The sequence below is a fragment of the Melanotaenia boesemani genome, chromosome 8, assembly GCF_017639745.1.
Source record: "Melanotaenia boesemani isolate fMelBoe1 chromosome 8, fMelBoe1.pri, whole genome shotgun sequence".
Lineage (NCBI taxonomy): Eukaryota > Metazoa > Chordata > Actinopteri > Atheriniformes > Melanotaeniidae > Melanotaenia > Melanotaenia boesemani.
Window position 1 is genome coordinate 31892750 of NC_055689.1, and position 15548 is coordinate 31908297.

The 15548-nt window shown below is 41.5% G+C and overlaps 2 protein-coding genes across 2 annotated transcripts; both read left to right on the plus strand.

Annotated features, from left to right (window-relative positions):
* Positions 1–4834: 4834 nt before the first annotated feature.
* LOC121644018 (tripartite motif-containing protein 16-like) lies at positions 4835–7092 on the plus strand. Its single transcript, XM_041991712.1, has one exon. The coding sequence runs from the start codon at positions 4994–4996 to the stop codon at positions 6659–6661; it is 1668 nt and encodes a 555-aa protein (XP_041847646.1). The 5' UTR covers positions 4835–4993; the 3' UTR covers positions 6662–7092.
* A 2645-nt stretch (positions 7093–9737) lies between these two features.
* On the plus strand, positions 9738–12192 carry LOC121644007 (tripartite motif-containing protein 16-like). Its single transcript, XM_041991699.1, has one exon. It carries the CDS (start codon positions 9832–9834, stop codon positions 11521–11523), a length of 1692 nt encoding a protein of 563 aa, XP_041847633.1. The 5' UTR covers positions 9738–9831; the 3' UTR covers positions 11524–12192.
* The last annotated feature ends 3356 nt before the right edge of the window (positions 12193–15548 follow it).

Here is a 15548-nt window from a genome sequence, read left to right on the forward strand (position 1 = left end):
TGACAGATTTTTATGAACAGGTGAAAATAAATTTTTAATTTTAAACAAAACCTCCATCCATCCATCCATCCATCCATCCATCCATCCATCCACCATTTTTTTCTGCTTATCGGGGGTGGGGTTCCTGCCAAAGCAGGAAAGCCCAGACTTCCCTGACCCAGGCCACATTCGCCAGCTCATCTGGGCGGGGGTCCCAAGGCGCTCCCATGCCAAAAGAGAGATGTAGTCCCTCCACCATGTCCTGGGTCTTCCCCAGGGTCGCTTCCTGTGGGACGTGACCAGAACACCTCACCAGGGAAGAGTCCAGGAGGCATCCTGACCAGATGTCCCTGCAGAGAAAATTAATTTCAGCTGCTATTAGCGATCATGTTTTTTTGGTCCCTACATACAGCTCATGACCATGGTGAAGGTAGGATCATATGTCTTCTTTTGGAGACATATGGATGGAGACACTGGTTTTTCTGGGGCGACGTGGCTCAGTGTGTTGAGTGGTCGTCTTGTAGCCTGAGGGTTGCTGGTTTGATCCTCGGCCTGTCAAGCTCATATCCAGGTGTCTCTGAGCAAGACACTGAACCCCAAATTGCTCCTGATGCGTCGTGGTTGAGCGCCTTGCATGGCGGCTTTAGCCATCAGTGTGTGAATGGGTGAATGTGATGTATGATGTGCTTTGGGTATCATTCCGGTACAGAAAAGCGCTATATAAATACAGACCATTTACCATATCTCGACCAGTTAATCTGTCTTCTTCACCATGACAGACTGATGCAGAGTCTGCATCACTGCAGACACCGCACCTATCCACTTGTCAATCTTTCAGTCCATCCTTCCCTCATTCGTGAACAAGTGATACTTGAACTGCTCCACTTGGGGCAGGACATCATTCCCGACCTGGAGAAAACATTCCACCCTTTTCTGGCTGAAGACAATGGTCTTGGATTTGGAGGTGTTGATTCTCCAACCCTGATTCTACCAAGTCTCTGAGACTTATTTTGCCTTTTTCATTTTTAAACTTGCTCAATTGTTATTTTCTCTTGCATGTGTGGGTTCATTGAAAGGGCAGAGTGACCCTCTTTTCCTCAAGCCTCTTTTAAGGGGGTACAGGCTGTCACTTGGAGGACGTACATCTTGGGGCAACTTGCACTCCTTAGATATAACATGGGTTGTTTACGATTCCGGCCTGCACGAGTTTTTAGATTTTATGCTTCACCTCCCAGGGTCCGGGAGAGAGAAGGCTCTACTCTGTCTTCTGCAGTTTTGAGGCTGGCCTTCAATGAAAACACAGAAAAGCATAAAGTGTCTGTCCTTGTGTCCGTTGGAGTTCCCTGCTGACTTGCATCTGAGTCAGACGACCGCTCCCCATTGCAAGTATTATCTTATTAATTAGCTGTTAAATAAACTTTGCTATACTTTCACTCATTCCAGACTCCTGATAAATTATTTTTCTACAACAGACTCAGACTCTGATGTGAGCTGTGGTTCATTGTGTTGACAGATTGATGAGGGTCTGGCTGAGAACTTTATGGAAGCTGAAGATATTCATACAGTGTTAAAGATCATCAGACCAGGTACTTTTAAGGAAATATTGATGACCAAACAGGGTTTAACTGTTACTGAGTAAAACACTTTTTCTAAGGGCACACTTAAGAGACAAGAGTTGTGCTGAGTGGTTTCCGTATCTTAATAATACAAAACAACATGATAAAGAAAGCCCACAACAGTTCATGTATCTTTTAATGAGGTTAAAACAGCATGTACTGTTTGCTTCTCAGCAAAGTAGTTCTGAGTTTCACTATGACAGCTAACTTCTCCAAGGTGTATTCCTTCACTCCCTGTGCCAGGCAATAAGTGCAAAATATGGCCATGTTCATAGAGACCTTAAATCTGTTGCTGCAAACACTTGTGTAACTAAAGACTTCATTTTAGAAACAATCACAAAATCAGTCAGTGAAGAAATTGAGAGACAAACACGCCCAGGCCAAACACACAAAATCAAAACCCTCACTGTTAATGCTGTGCATCAAAGAAAAAGACCGAATCTCCAGCCTCAAGCTGAAGTCCAGGCCAGCGTTCTAAAAACTCAAGCAAAAGTCCAGGCTCAGCGGACTGCCATTCAGGAACTGACAGTACATGTATGAGCCCTGGCCAAAACTCTTGAAAAGCTCTTACTTCCCATCCCAGCCTTCCAGAATCCAACCAACAAAAAAATGCACAGTCACCAAAGCCACCCATGAAGGAGCACTGCAAACTCTGTATTGCACAAAAAACTGCCAGCTGTAACCACTGTTTCCATTGTGGCCAAAAAGGACACAGAGCTGTTGGTTGCCTTTTAAAGACAACTCCAACGGGAAACAGGAGATGGTCATTGGGGAGGGACCACCACTGACCACAAGAACCACAGAGTCCCAACCCAATATATTTAGTCCCCCCCACTACCAGCCTGGCACCAACAAAGAGCAGCATAAGAAAAGGGAATCTTGTCGCCAAGGTAATTGGTAAAAGATGCATGCTAAACTGTTTTCTTAATGGTGTCCAAGCTGAAATGATTCTAGAAAGTGGAGCTCAGGTTACCATCTTGGCTAAATTGTGGTTAGAGAAACACCTGCCAGATGTTTAAATCAGGTCACTTAGACATCTGTTGCCAGGTGATCCACCTAAAGTAGTAGGTGCTAATGGAACAGATATACCATTTGAGAAATGGGCTGAAGTGCTAGTGGAAGTAAAAAGTGCAAAACATGTTTAAGTAGCCATCCATGTTCCCATACTAGGGAGAAAGAGTTGCATTAATGGTCTTTTACTTGGTTTTATTTCAGGGGTGGTCAACGTCGGTCCTCGAGAACCACAATCCTGCAGGTTTTGCATGTATCCCTGCACCGACACACCTGACGTAAACTAATGAGTCATTGTGCAGATCCTTATAGGCTGTTGGATCCATTTAATTTGAGGCAGAGCTACATAAACAACATCATATTATCTTTACATTCCCCAATTTCATTTAATATCTCATCTCTTTCAACTATGTTCCACTGGAAATCAAAGGAAACGTGTCTCACTAATTCTACTGAATACAGAACACTGCTCACTGTTTACTTGAAAAGTTGTCAAAATGTTCAATTTCAAGCCAAGAGAGTTAAAACTCAGCCAGGATTTTAGTCTTTGGATGAAACCATTCTGTAATTATTTTTGTCATGGTCTGTGGGTTTTGGTTTAGGTTTTCTGATGAAGTCTGTTTGGTTTCTGCTTCTTAATTTCTGAGTCCTTTTGTCTTGTTTCTCATTTTATTTTGTAGAGCCAGTTTCTGCTTCAGATTACTTCCTGTTCACCTAGTTTCTGTTTCCTGATTGTCACACCTGCTCCTCATTTAGTTATTACTGCTGAGTGCTTATTTACCCTTTGGTTCCTTGGTTCATTTCCATATCCTCGTCATTGTCTTCATGTCTATTTCTCTAATTTCCTAGTCTTTTTTGCGTTGCTGCTTGTTTTGTTATTGATGTTTTTGTATCCTGCTATGCCAGCATCCTCTGTGATCTTCCAATAAATCCTCTTCTCTTACATCCTCCTGCCTCTTCACCCTGCATTCAGGTCGGGCCTCCACACCCTCCACCTACCCTGACAATGTTTTTATGACATGTAATCTGTATTTTCCATCATTGCTTATGCTGTTAATGAGAAAAAACCACATTTAATGTTTTATTCTTTTATTTATGTTTTATTTATATTTGAAATATGTTTTTCTGTAACATATTACACCATTAAGAAATTGTATATTTTAAATTTTACCCCACAAGGTTCCTGTTATTGGGATCAAGATTCTGAAGGGAAAATATTATAGATAATTTAAAATATCATAATTAAATCAACATGAGTCAAATCAGCTTTGGAGATAATTATATACATTTAAACATAAGCATAAAATATCAGCTTATGTTAGAATGAATTAAATAAATAAAAGCAAGGGTACCTGTTGACATTGCAGAAACTCTCCTGATCACCTGCTTCAGTCTCCGGCTCTCATCTCCATCTGCTCCAGGACCACTCACTCTCAATTCTGAAAATCCTGAGAAGATCTTTAGGAAAATATTTGTTTACAGATGAGGAGTTTTCAGTCCTGTAGTTTGGTATCATGACATCTGAATCAGATATCTGTGTAGTGTTTATATCTGTAGTGAAAATGTAACCACTCCACCTTTATTGCTTTCTGTAAATACTTCCAGATCTTCATGGAAGAAGATCTCTGATAAACCTTCCCTCCTCTTCCTCTCTCACAAATACATTGTTTAAATGAAAAGTCGTCAGAGTGCTCCAACTGTGACATTTATAGAGGAAATATTCCGAAGTTGGGTGGCAGTAACTGAGAGGTGAGTTGGAGCAGGAAAGAGTTCAGCTGGAGTGAGACAGACCTGGAAAATTCATGTTGGTTTTGATGGTTCTTCTGTTTAGCTAAATAATAGAAAAATAAAAGGTAAACTGTGTGAATTTATGACATCTGTTAACATCTTATTGTAGCTGTTAATTCTTGTGTTTTTTTAAAGTCTCAACAAATAACTTTTTATTACATGAATCCTATATTATGAAACATGTTTTACTCAAGAATTAAGGTGGCAGGAAATCAGTCCTGAACATTTAGAAGTGTTTATGGAAATTAAAGCCCACAAATATATTCACTTGCTTTTTTCGTTTGTGTACATGTGAAGAATGTGTAGGACACAATATGTCATAACATGTTGATTATCTCTGAAACCACACCTCTTCTTAGAAACCTGATACCCTTCTTCTTCCTGCTCTAAAACACAGCAGCTCCACTCTGAACACAGATTTCCTTGCTCCCTCCCCTTCAGATCTGCAGTTGGATGATGGGTGGAACCAACATGTGGTGAAGAGGAAGAGCTGACAGGCTCCGTTCTCTGAACAAACACATGATTTGTAGATCAGAGCTCAGACTAGTGTCAGGTTTGAGGAAGTGAAACTAACACAGTCACTGTTACTGAGAGGTGAAATGGCGGAGAAAGGAGATCAGGTGAACCGAGAAACCATTTCTTGTTCCATCTGTCTGGATCTACTGAAGGATCCGGTGACTATTCCCTGTGGACACAGCTACTGTATGAACTGTATTAAAACCCACTGGGATGGAGAGGATCAGAAGGGAGTCTACAGCTGCCCTCAATGTAGGAAAATTTTCATACCAAGACCTGTCCTGGAGAAAAACACCATGTTAGCAGCTTTAGTGGAGCAGCTGAAGAAGACTGGACTCCAAGCTGCTCCTGCTGATCACTGCTATGCTGGACCTGAAGATGTGGCCTGTGATTTCTGCTCTGCAAGAAAACTGAAAGCCATCAAGTCCTGTTTAGTCTGTCTGGCCTCTTACTGTGAGAAACACCTTCAGCCTCATTATGATGTGGCTCCATTAAAGAAACACAAGCTGGTGGAGCCCTCCAAGAACCTCCAGGAGAACATCTGCTCTCGTCATGATGAGGTGATGAAGATGTTCTGCCGTACTGATCAGAAGTGTATCTGTCTGGTCTGTGTTATGGATAATCATAAAGGCCACGACACAGTCTCAGCTGCAGCAGAAAGGACTGAGAGGCAGAGAGAGCTGGAGGTGAGTCGACAAGAAATCCAGCAGAGAATCCAGGACAGAGAGAAAGATGTGAAACTGTTTCAACAGGAGGTGGAGGCCATCAATCACTCTGCTGATAAAACAGTGGAGGACAGTGAGAAGATCTTCACTGAGCTGATCCGTCTCATCCAGAAAAGAAGCTCTGATGTGAAGCAGCAGATCAAATCCCAGCAGGAAACTGAAGTGAGTGGAGTCAAAGAGCTTCAGGAGAAGCTGGAACAGGAGATCACTGAGCTGAAGAGGAAAGACGCTGAGCTGAAGCAGCTCTCACACACAGAGGATCACATCCAGTTTCTACACAACTACCCCTCACTGTCAGCACTCAGTGAGTCTACACACTCATCCAGCATCAATATCCGTCCTCTGAGATACTTTGAGGATGTGACAGCAGCTGTGTCAGAGCTCAGAGATAAACTACAGGACATTCTGACAGACAGATGGACAAACATCTCACTGACAGTCACTGATGTGGATGTTTTACTGTCACAACCAGAACCAAAGAGCAGAGCTGGATTCTTAAAATATTCATGTGAAATCACACTGGATCCAAACACAGCAAACACACTGCTGTTACTGTCAGAGGGAAACAGAAAGGTGACAAGAATGGATCAACATCAGTCTTATTCTAGTCATCCAGACAGATTTACCAAATACTGTCAGGTTCTGAGTAGAAAGAGTCTGACTGGACGTTGTTACTGGGAGGTAGAAATGAGAGGAGACGTTTATGTGGCAGTTGCATACAAGAATATCAGCAGAGCAGGAGATGGGAATGAATGTGTCTTTGGTCGTAATGTCAAATCTTGGTCATTATATTGTTTCCAACACCATTATGAGTTTTACTACAACTACATCTTTACCTCGATCTCTGGTCCTCGGTCCTCCAGAGTAGGAGTGTACCTGGATCACAGAGCAGGTATTCTGTCCTTCTACAGCGTCTCTGAAACCAGGACTCTCCTCCACAGAGTCCAGACCACATTCACTCAGCCGCTCTATGCTGGAGTTGGGATTTATCCTGAATCCAGTGCTGAGTTGTGTGAAGTGAAGTAAAGTTATTTTCTCTGCTTGTTGCTGAGACTTCATTGTTGTGATGTCTCTGCTCTGCTGTTCTGTTGTTTATTTGACTTTTTTTTATTTGCTGGTTTTTCCTGTTTGTTTCTTTTTGGAAGAAATCACTGCTAATGATGATTTCTATTTCCATCAACATGAAAATCTGAACTTCTCTGTTCTCTAAATATGTGTTGAATATTTGTATTGATGTATTTGTATGTTGTTGTTTCTCTTCCACTTCATGGAGCCAAACAGAGAAACCAGCAGACCTTCCTTCATCACACATTATTTAATGGAAGTGATTCTGTACCTTAATTTAAATTAAAATGGATTAACTGAAATGCTTTTTCATTTTCAGAATATAGCTGCATTTTTTAACTCATACATAAAATGAATAATAAATAATACAAACTGCATTTACATTTTCTTCTCCAGGACTGCTCATTTCGTAATTTAATTAAAATTAGAATGAAAGGGACATTTAAGATCTACTTTTCCAAACATGCCCCAGCAAATAGGTACCAAAATTCAATTTGAAATGTCAAATTTGAAAATTAAAATGCATTAGCAAAAAGGCTTTTTCATTTAAAAGTTCATAGCTGCATTATTTCACTCATAAATAAAATTAATAATAGATCAGCCAAACTGCAGAAAAACTGAGCAGAAATGATGGAAAAATAAACTTCAAATTCACTATGAGCTGTACAAACAAAGCCTGCGTAACTATAACAATGAGCTGTGCAAGGCCAGAGAGCTACATTTATCTGAAATGATTAACAGGAACGTCAACAATTCTCGCACTCTGTTTGCTATGATTGAAAAACTTACAAATCCTCCTATACAGATAAGTCCTGAGCTCCTTTCCACTGAGAAATGCAACCAATTTGCCAACTTTTTTAGCCAAAAAACTTAAAACAATCAGACAAAATAATAATTCCACACAGTCACACAAGAAAATTAGTCTGTGTCTAAAACCCAGAAATAATTCTGATGTTGTGTCGCAATTTAAAATGGTTGATTTAAAAATCCTACAAGAAACAGTTTGGTATTTGAAATCAACAACATGTACTCTGGACATGATACCATCCAACTTTTTAAAAACAGTTTTTACCTCAGTAGAAAGTGATTTCCTACTGATAGTTAACAGCTCACTGGCATCAGGCATTTTTCCCAAGCCACTAAAGATCGCTGCTATTAAGCCACTCCTAAAGAAAAGGACTCTAGACGCCTCTATAATGAACAACTATAGACCTGTGTGTAACCTCTCTTTTATTTCCAAGATTATTGAGAAAGTTGTATTTCACCAGCTTCATGACTTTTTAAATGAAAGTGGAAATCTTGATAAATTTCAGTCCGGCTTCCGACCTCATCACAGCACTGAAACAGCTCTGGTCAAAGTGTTAAATGGCATTAGGTTGAATACTGATTCTGGTCAAGTATCAGTCCTGGTTCTGTTGGATCTCAGTGCTGCGTTTGATACCGTAGATCACAGAATCCTGTTGCACAGGCTGGAAAACTGGGTTGGACTTTCTGGAGAGGTCCTTAACTGGTTCAGGTCCTATTTAGAAGGCCGGAGTTATTTTGTTACGATCGGCAGCTATGAATCCGAGCGAGTGGCCATGACTTGTGGAGTCCCCCAGGGGTCAGTCCTTGGACCTCTTCTGTTCAACTTGTATATGCTCCCTTTGGGTCAAATATTACAGAACTATAGCATTAATTATCAAAGTTATGCAGATGATACACAACTTTATGTGTCTCTGTCACCATATGACTGCAGTCCAATAGACTTAATGTGTCAGTGTCTGGAGCAAATAACCACCTGGATGAGGGAAAATTTTCTACAATTAAACGAAGACAAAACTGAGATTATTCTGTTTGGTAGCAAAGAGAAGAGGGTCAGCATAGGCAAACACCTGGAGACTTGGGCTCTTAAAATCACCGACCAAGTTTGTAACCTTAGAGTGTTGATAGACTCAGACCTGACTTTCAGCAGCCTCATCAAAGCTTCACTAAGAAGCTTTTTACCAGCTCAGACACATCAACAGAGTTAAAAGTTTAGTCTCCCAGAAAGACCAAGAGAAACTCATCCATGCATTCATCTCCAGTAGACTGGATTACTGTAATGGTTTTTTAACAGGACTTCCTAAAAAGAGCACTAAACATCTGCAGCTCATCCAAAACACTACTGCTAGAGTTTTAACCAGGACTAAGAGATCTGAACACATCACACCAGTTTTGAAATCTTTACACTGGCTTCCAGTCAGTCACAGAATAGATTTTAAAACCCTTCTGATTGTTTACTGTTATGACCCCTTTTGTCTAGGGATATGAAGGGGTCGAACACAAGAGCGGAACCATGTGGGTAAATAATGTAGTACAATTTATCTACATATAATCACACATAAATGGGTTCAAAATAGGGTTACCAGAATGGTTTAGGCCCAGAATACATCTGTGATATGTTCAGAGAATATAAACCTAGCAGAGCTCTTAGATCCAAAGACTCTGGTCAACTAGTCCAGACCAGAGTCCAGACTAAACATGGAGAAGCAGCATTTAGCTGTTATGCTGCAAACAAGTGGAACAAACTGCCAGTGGAGATTAAACATTCACCAAAGGTAGACATTTTTAAATCCAGGTTAAAAACATTTCTTTTCTTATGCGCCTATGCATGAAATCTGCATGTTAACTTTTGTTCTTTTTTAACTTATCTTGCTTTTAATCATTTTAATGTAATTTATTATTTTATTGTGATTATGTGTTGATGCCTTTTACTATTTCTAAATATCTGTAATGCCTTTGTTTTATGTAAAGCACTTGTCCTGTACATGAAATGTGCTGTACAAATAAACTGCCTTGCCTTGCCTTACATTTGCAGGACGCAAAGTGTCATAACATGTTCATTATCTCTGAAACCACACTTCTTCTTAGAAACCTGATACCCTTCTTCTTCCTGCTCTAAAACACAGCAGCTCCACTCTGAACACATATTTCCTTGTTCCCTCCCCTTCAGATCTGCAGTTGGATGATGGGTGGAACTAACTTGTGGTAAAGAGGAAGAGCTGACAGGCTCCGTTCTCTGAACAAACACATGATTTGTAGATCAGAGCTAGACTAGTTTCAGGTTTGAGAAAGTGAAACTAACACAGTCGCTGTTACTGAGAGGTGAAATGGCAGAGAGAGATCAGCTGGATCGAGAAACCTTCTCTTGTTCCATCTGTCTGGATCTACTGAAGGATCCGGTGGCTATTCCCTGTGGACACAGCTACTGCATGAACTGTATTAAAACCCACTGGGATGGAGAGGATCAGAAGGGAGTCTACAGCTGCCCTCAATGTAGGAAAATTTTCATACCAAGACCTGTCCTGGAGAAAAACACCATGTTAGCAGCTTTAGTGGAGCAGCTGAAGAAGACTGGACTCCAAGCTGCTCATGCTGATCACTGCTATGCTGGACCTGAAGATGTGGCCTGTGATTTCTGCTCTGGGAGAAAACTGAAAGCCATCAAGTCCTGTTTAGTCTGTCTGGCCTCTTACTGTGAGAAACACCTTCAGCCTCATTATGAATCACCTACATTCAAGAAACACAAGCTGGTGGAGCCCTCCAAGAACCTCCAGGAGAACATCTGCTCTCATCATGATGAGGTGATGAAGATGTTCTGTCGTACTGATCAGAAGTGTATCTGTTATCTCTGCTCCATGGGTGAACATAAAGGCCACGACACAGTCTCAGCTGCAGCAGAAAGGACTGAGAGGCAGAGAGAGCTGGAGGTGAGTCGACAAGAAATCCAGCAGAGAATCCAGGACAGAGAGAAAGATGTGAAGCTGCTTCAACAGGAGGTGGAGGCCATCAATCACTCTGCTGATAAAACAGTGGAGGACAGTGAGAAGATCTTCACTGAGCTGATCCGTCTCATCCAGAAAAGAAGCTCTGATGTGAAGCAGCAGATCAGATCCCAGCAGGAAACTGAAGTGAGTGGAGTCAAAGAGCTTCAGGAGAAGCTGGAGCAGGAGATCACTGAGCTGAAGAGGAAAGACGCTGAGCTGAAGCAGCTCTCACACACAGAGGATCACATCCAGTTTCTACACAACTACCCCTCACTGTCAGCACTCAGTGAGTCTACACACTCATCCAGCATCAATATCCGTCCTCTGAGATACTTTGAGGATGTGACAGCAGCTGTGTCAGAGCTCAGAGATAAACTACAGGACATTCTGACAGACAGATGGACAAACATCTCACTGACAGTCACTGATGTGGATGTTTTACTGCCACAACCAGAACCAAAGAGCAGAGCTGGATTCTTAAAATATTCATGTGAAATCACATTGGATCCAAACACAGCACACACACTGCTGTTACTGTCAGAGGGAAACAGAAAGGTGACAAGAATGGATCAACATCAGTCTTATTCTAGTCATCCAGACAGATTCACTAAATACTGGCAGGTTCTGAGTAGAAAGAGTCTGATTGGACGTTGTTACTGGGAGGTGGAAATGAAAGGAGATGTGTATGTAGCAGTCGTGTACAAGAATATCAGCAGAGCAGGAGATGAAAGTGGATTTGGATTTAATTACAAATCTTGGGCATTATATTGTTACCAAAACAGTTCTACATTTTCCTACAACAACATCAGTACCTCCATCTCAATTCCTCGGTCCTCCAGAGTAGGAGTGTACCTGGATCACAGAGCATGTATTCTGTCCTTCTACAGCGTCTCTGAAACCATGACTCTCCTCCAAAGAGTCCAGACCACATTCACTCAGCCGCTCTATGCTGGAGTTGGGTTTGGAGGTCTATTTTCATACCTTGTTGGAACAAGTGCTGAGATCTGTGAACTGAAACAGACAGGATCATCTTAAATTATGTTTAATCTTTTTTTCTCTCTTCTTTTGGTTTTATTTTACCTAGATGTAACATGTACTATTCAAAGAATGTTTATTTCATGCACATTTTTAATTGTCATGTTGATTTTTGCCCTAATTAATCTGTGTTAGCTGCATGGGGGTGTGGCGTTTAGCACTGCAGCCTCACAGCAACAATGTTGGTGCAGTTTGCATATTATTCAGTGTATGCATGGGTTCTCTCCAGGTACTCTGGCTTCCTCCCACCATCCAAAGACATATTTGGTTAACTGGTTGCTCTAAATTCTCTCTAGAAGTGAGAGTGAGTGGTTGTTTGTCTCTCTGTGTTGGTCCTGTGATGGACTGGTGACCTATCCAGCAAATATCCTGTCTCTCTTCTGATAATTGCCAAGACAGTCTCCAGCTTCCCCGCAATGAATTGGACAAAGTTGTATAGAAAATGAATGAATAAATGATTTATGTAAAAGTCATTTTCTACTTGCAATTACTTTTAGTTGTTCTAGAGATCAGATGTTGTTGTTTTTCTTAACCAAGAAACAAACAAGGTAATGATGATGTTCAGAAAGGCTCATTTCCAGGATCAGAATAAATGAGATCATTCATCATGTTCAATGTCAGAACAAAGTCATGTTTTCCAAACAAATAAACTTTGAAAGAATGAACAAAGTATATATTTTTTTGTCTTCATTTCAGTGTTTCTGTAAAATCTGATGGAGAAAATGTCAAACTAATGTGAGGGAATAACTGAGGCAGTTTTCCTGGAACAGCAGAAAGTAATAAATAAAGCATTTTTTCTTCTAGAATTATTTCCTTTATTCTACATCTAACATGAAGAGGTCAGAGTGTTTGGAAACTTAAATCTCACATCTACAAGTTCTACTTCCATCCTGAAAGCTGATGTGAACACTGTTTGGAAGTTGGGAAGTCTTCTCTCCCATCTTTCCCAGGTTCCCTGAATGCAGCATCAGTGTTGCAGGTTGTGACTCCTGTGAACAAACTGACACAGTGTGATATTACAGATATTTCAATCTCTCTTTACTGATGTTGTTGAAGCTGCCAAAGGCTCAGTGAAGTTTTTCTACATCTTCCTGCAGGTTCACAACTGGAATGTGAAAACTGATGCACACCACAAGAGGGAGCCTTCATCCTGCTAACAGGGATGAAGAGGAGGGTAAAAGCTTGGCAACACACCCTCAGCTGAGTACTACACATGAAGAACCGGACACATGAATCTTTATTATTTCTTTCTTTCTTTTTTATTTTTTTTTTACATTTTTTATTTATTCATTTACTTTTATTAGTTATTTGATAGGGACATTGAACAATCACACGATTGCACCAGAGTTAGATAAGAGTTAATCTGCAACTGCAGTCTTCTGGACAGCGAAACAACAGTAAATACAAAATAAAACAATTTAAAAGAAAAACATAGATAGATAAGACAAAAAAGCTATAAATGTAGCATAATAGTTAGAGTTAGAGATCCCAAGGTCGGACGGCCTGAGCAATAGCTCTGGTATTAACAGAACCATCTGGGAAAACTGGTTTGACCTTGTCATGCCGGGAGTTAGGTGTAAGAATAGCACAGAAATGAACTGTGTTAACACAGACAACTGGCAGCTTAAACCTGAATCCAGTGCATCCTGGACTTGGGAGCAGTTGATGGTACACATCTCCCCACTCAAGGGACCAGGGACAAACACCACAACACACCTGAATGGGACGGTGGTGAAAGCTGTAAATACTGTTCCAGAACAACCCTTTAGGGTAAAAGCGATAATACGGCTGATTAATGAGACGCAGGAAACCATAACCTGTCAAACCATGGCAGGAAGATATCACCATAAGAGCCCCTTCTGGGGAGCTATTGGTCTGGGACATTTCCAAGTAAAGAATTGCACCTGCAATCCCGGAAAGGGAGCAAATCGTACCCTCTGTTTAATGGAACCCCTGGTAATAGAATCGGTTGAATCATGGGAACCGAAACAGGGGATGACCAGAAAAGAAGCCACCACATTTCTTGGAGTGACAGAACTAATGAATCGAATGATCGAGTCAGAGTATGCAAAGAACTCAGAAGCCATTGTTAAGAGACAGAGGGCCAGAAGAGCAATAAGTGACAGATGTGCATTCTGTGCCTTAGAAGACCAAGAAATTGGAGAATACTTTAACTGGACCTTGTTTGTAACCACGTCCCCGTGGTTATCAAAAAATGAAACTAACAGAACCCATCCAAATGGGATGCATTGGCCCTTCCCGGGATACTATATGCATCCAAACAATGGAAAATGGGAATGGGGAATGAAAGTCCCTAACTTTAAACACCCAAGCGTTAGCGAATGGATGGATAACAATTACCTGTCCTTCGAAACACTTATGGTGAAATGTATTGAAAGCGCCCTACTGAGCACCACCCAGGATTTCTCGAAGCTGAGAATTTACAATAAATCAGACAATGAAGGGGGGTGGTGGAATAGAACCCACTTAGGGACCTTCCAAGAGACCGTGGGAGGAATGTACTCATACTTCTATAATATACCCTATTTTGACGCCAGACGCCTGTATTCAGACGAGAGTAGATACGTGGTAGTACCAGGAATTTCCCAAGAAGGGAGGATACAGCTTGCTAACTGTAGAAACCAACTCCTCACTGGTAATGAGGATTTGGAAGGGATAATGAGAAACCATTGGTGGGGACAAGTAATGTCCATGATGGCAAACTCTCATGACCCCGAGTTATCAGAGAACTTTAACTTGACCTGGCCCAGAATAATTACACGCACAGAGAAGAGCTACACTAAATATACCCTGGTTAGAATGGCAAGATATTCAAGTGCGTACCCAGCAACAGCACACAAGATGACAGAGTATACGCGGAAAAATCAAGTAAAGTTTGGATATTACACTAGGAAACGAGGCTATAGCAAGTATAGGTATGACACTGATTATGCAGCAAAGAGGGCTGTGAGAGATGGGGAATACTTTCAACAATATCAATTGTCCCAAAGGTGGATAAGGCAGGATGATGACGGAAATAAGTATGTGGTAGAAGCAAATACTCGAAAGTACTCCATGAGATATGGAATAGATCCCCCAACGATAATGGGGAAGGCGTGTACTAATTTTTATCAGCAACTCATGACGGTACGAAGGGGTATCGCCATACCAGACGTTGAGGGCAAGCAGAGTCATGAACAGGACATGGTTTGTGATGATGATTGGCCCAGCTTTGGGATAACAGATTTTAATATAGGAAACCTCCTGGGCCTGGCCACAACCTATTGCCATGCCCAGAATACAATAATGCAAGTGATAAGTTTCCTGTATCGGACAGAACACATACTCGAAGGATACACTAGTGTTCTGAGATTCAGCCAATTCAAACATTGGACTCCCAATGAGATCAAGGAGGATGAACTTCGCCCTTCTTGGAGATGGACTCATGTAGTGAAGGAGGGAAGGTGTTTTCCCATAAAATTTGGCAAGTGGGGCGAAGTCGCGAAAGTTACATGGGGGGATCTATTTAAGGTGGCGGGTCAAGGAGCCAAGATAGGGTTGCAGGAACTGGGGAAAGTAACGAAAGAAGCAGTAAAAACAGTTGTGACAACAGCAGCAACTGCAGTAAACGACTCAGTATTGGAGCCGCTTTTCACTGTCCTCAAACCTTATCTCATATACGCCACCTGCTTCCTGGTAGCACTGGCAGGGGCCCTCATAGTCATCAAGGTTTTCCTGTACTACCTTAAGAGGAGGTTCGAGACGTATAAACGGCCCTTATTTGAAACATCCGAGGAGAGAGACGCCTTGGAGTGTGAAAACTTACGTGATAAGATGGACCGCCCCCTCATGCCTCTGTTCAGACGGAGGAGGGGAGACCACGCCCCTGAAGGCGGAGCCGAATTGAGGGGAGGGGCGAATAGGATATAATAGAAGGTTACTAGAGGTAGAGATCAGATTGGAGACCCGGACGAGAAAGATAGGACAGGATGAACAGCTCAGACAACGAAAGCAGCCCTGATGAA

What these genes read in the sequence shown, in the direction of transcription:
- LOC121644018 (XM_041991712.1), top strand. Translation starts at nt 4,994, where the DNA reads ATGGCGGAGAAAGGAGATCAGGTGAACCGAGAAACCATTTCTTGTTCC.
- LOC121644007 (XM_041991699.1), top strand. Translation starts at nt 9,832, where the DNA reads ATGGCAGAGAGAGATCAGCTGGATCGAGAAACCTTCTCTTGTTCCATC.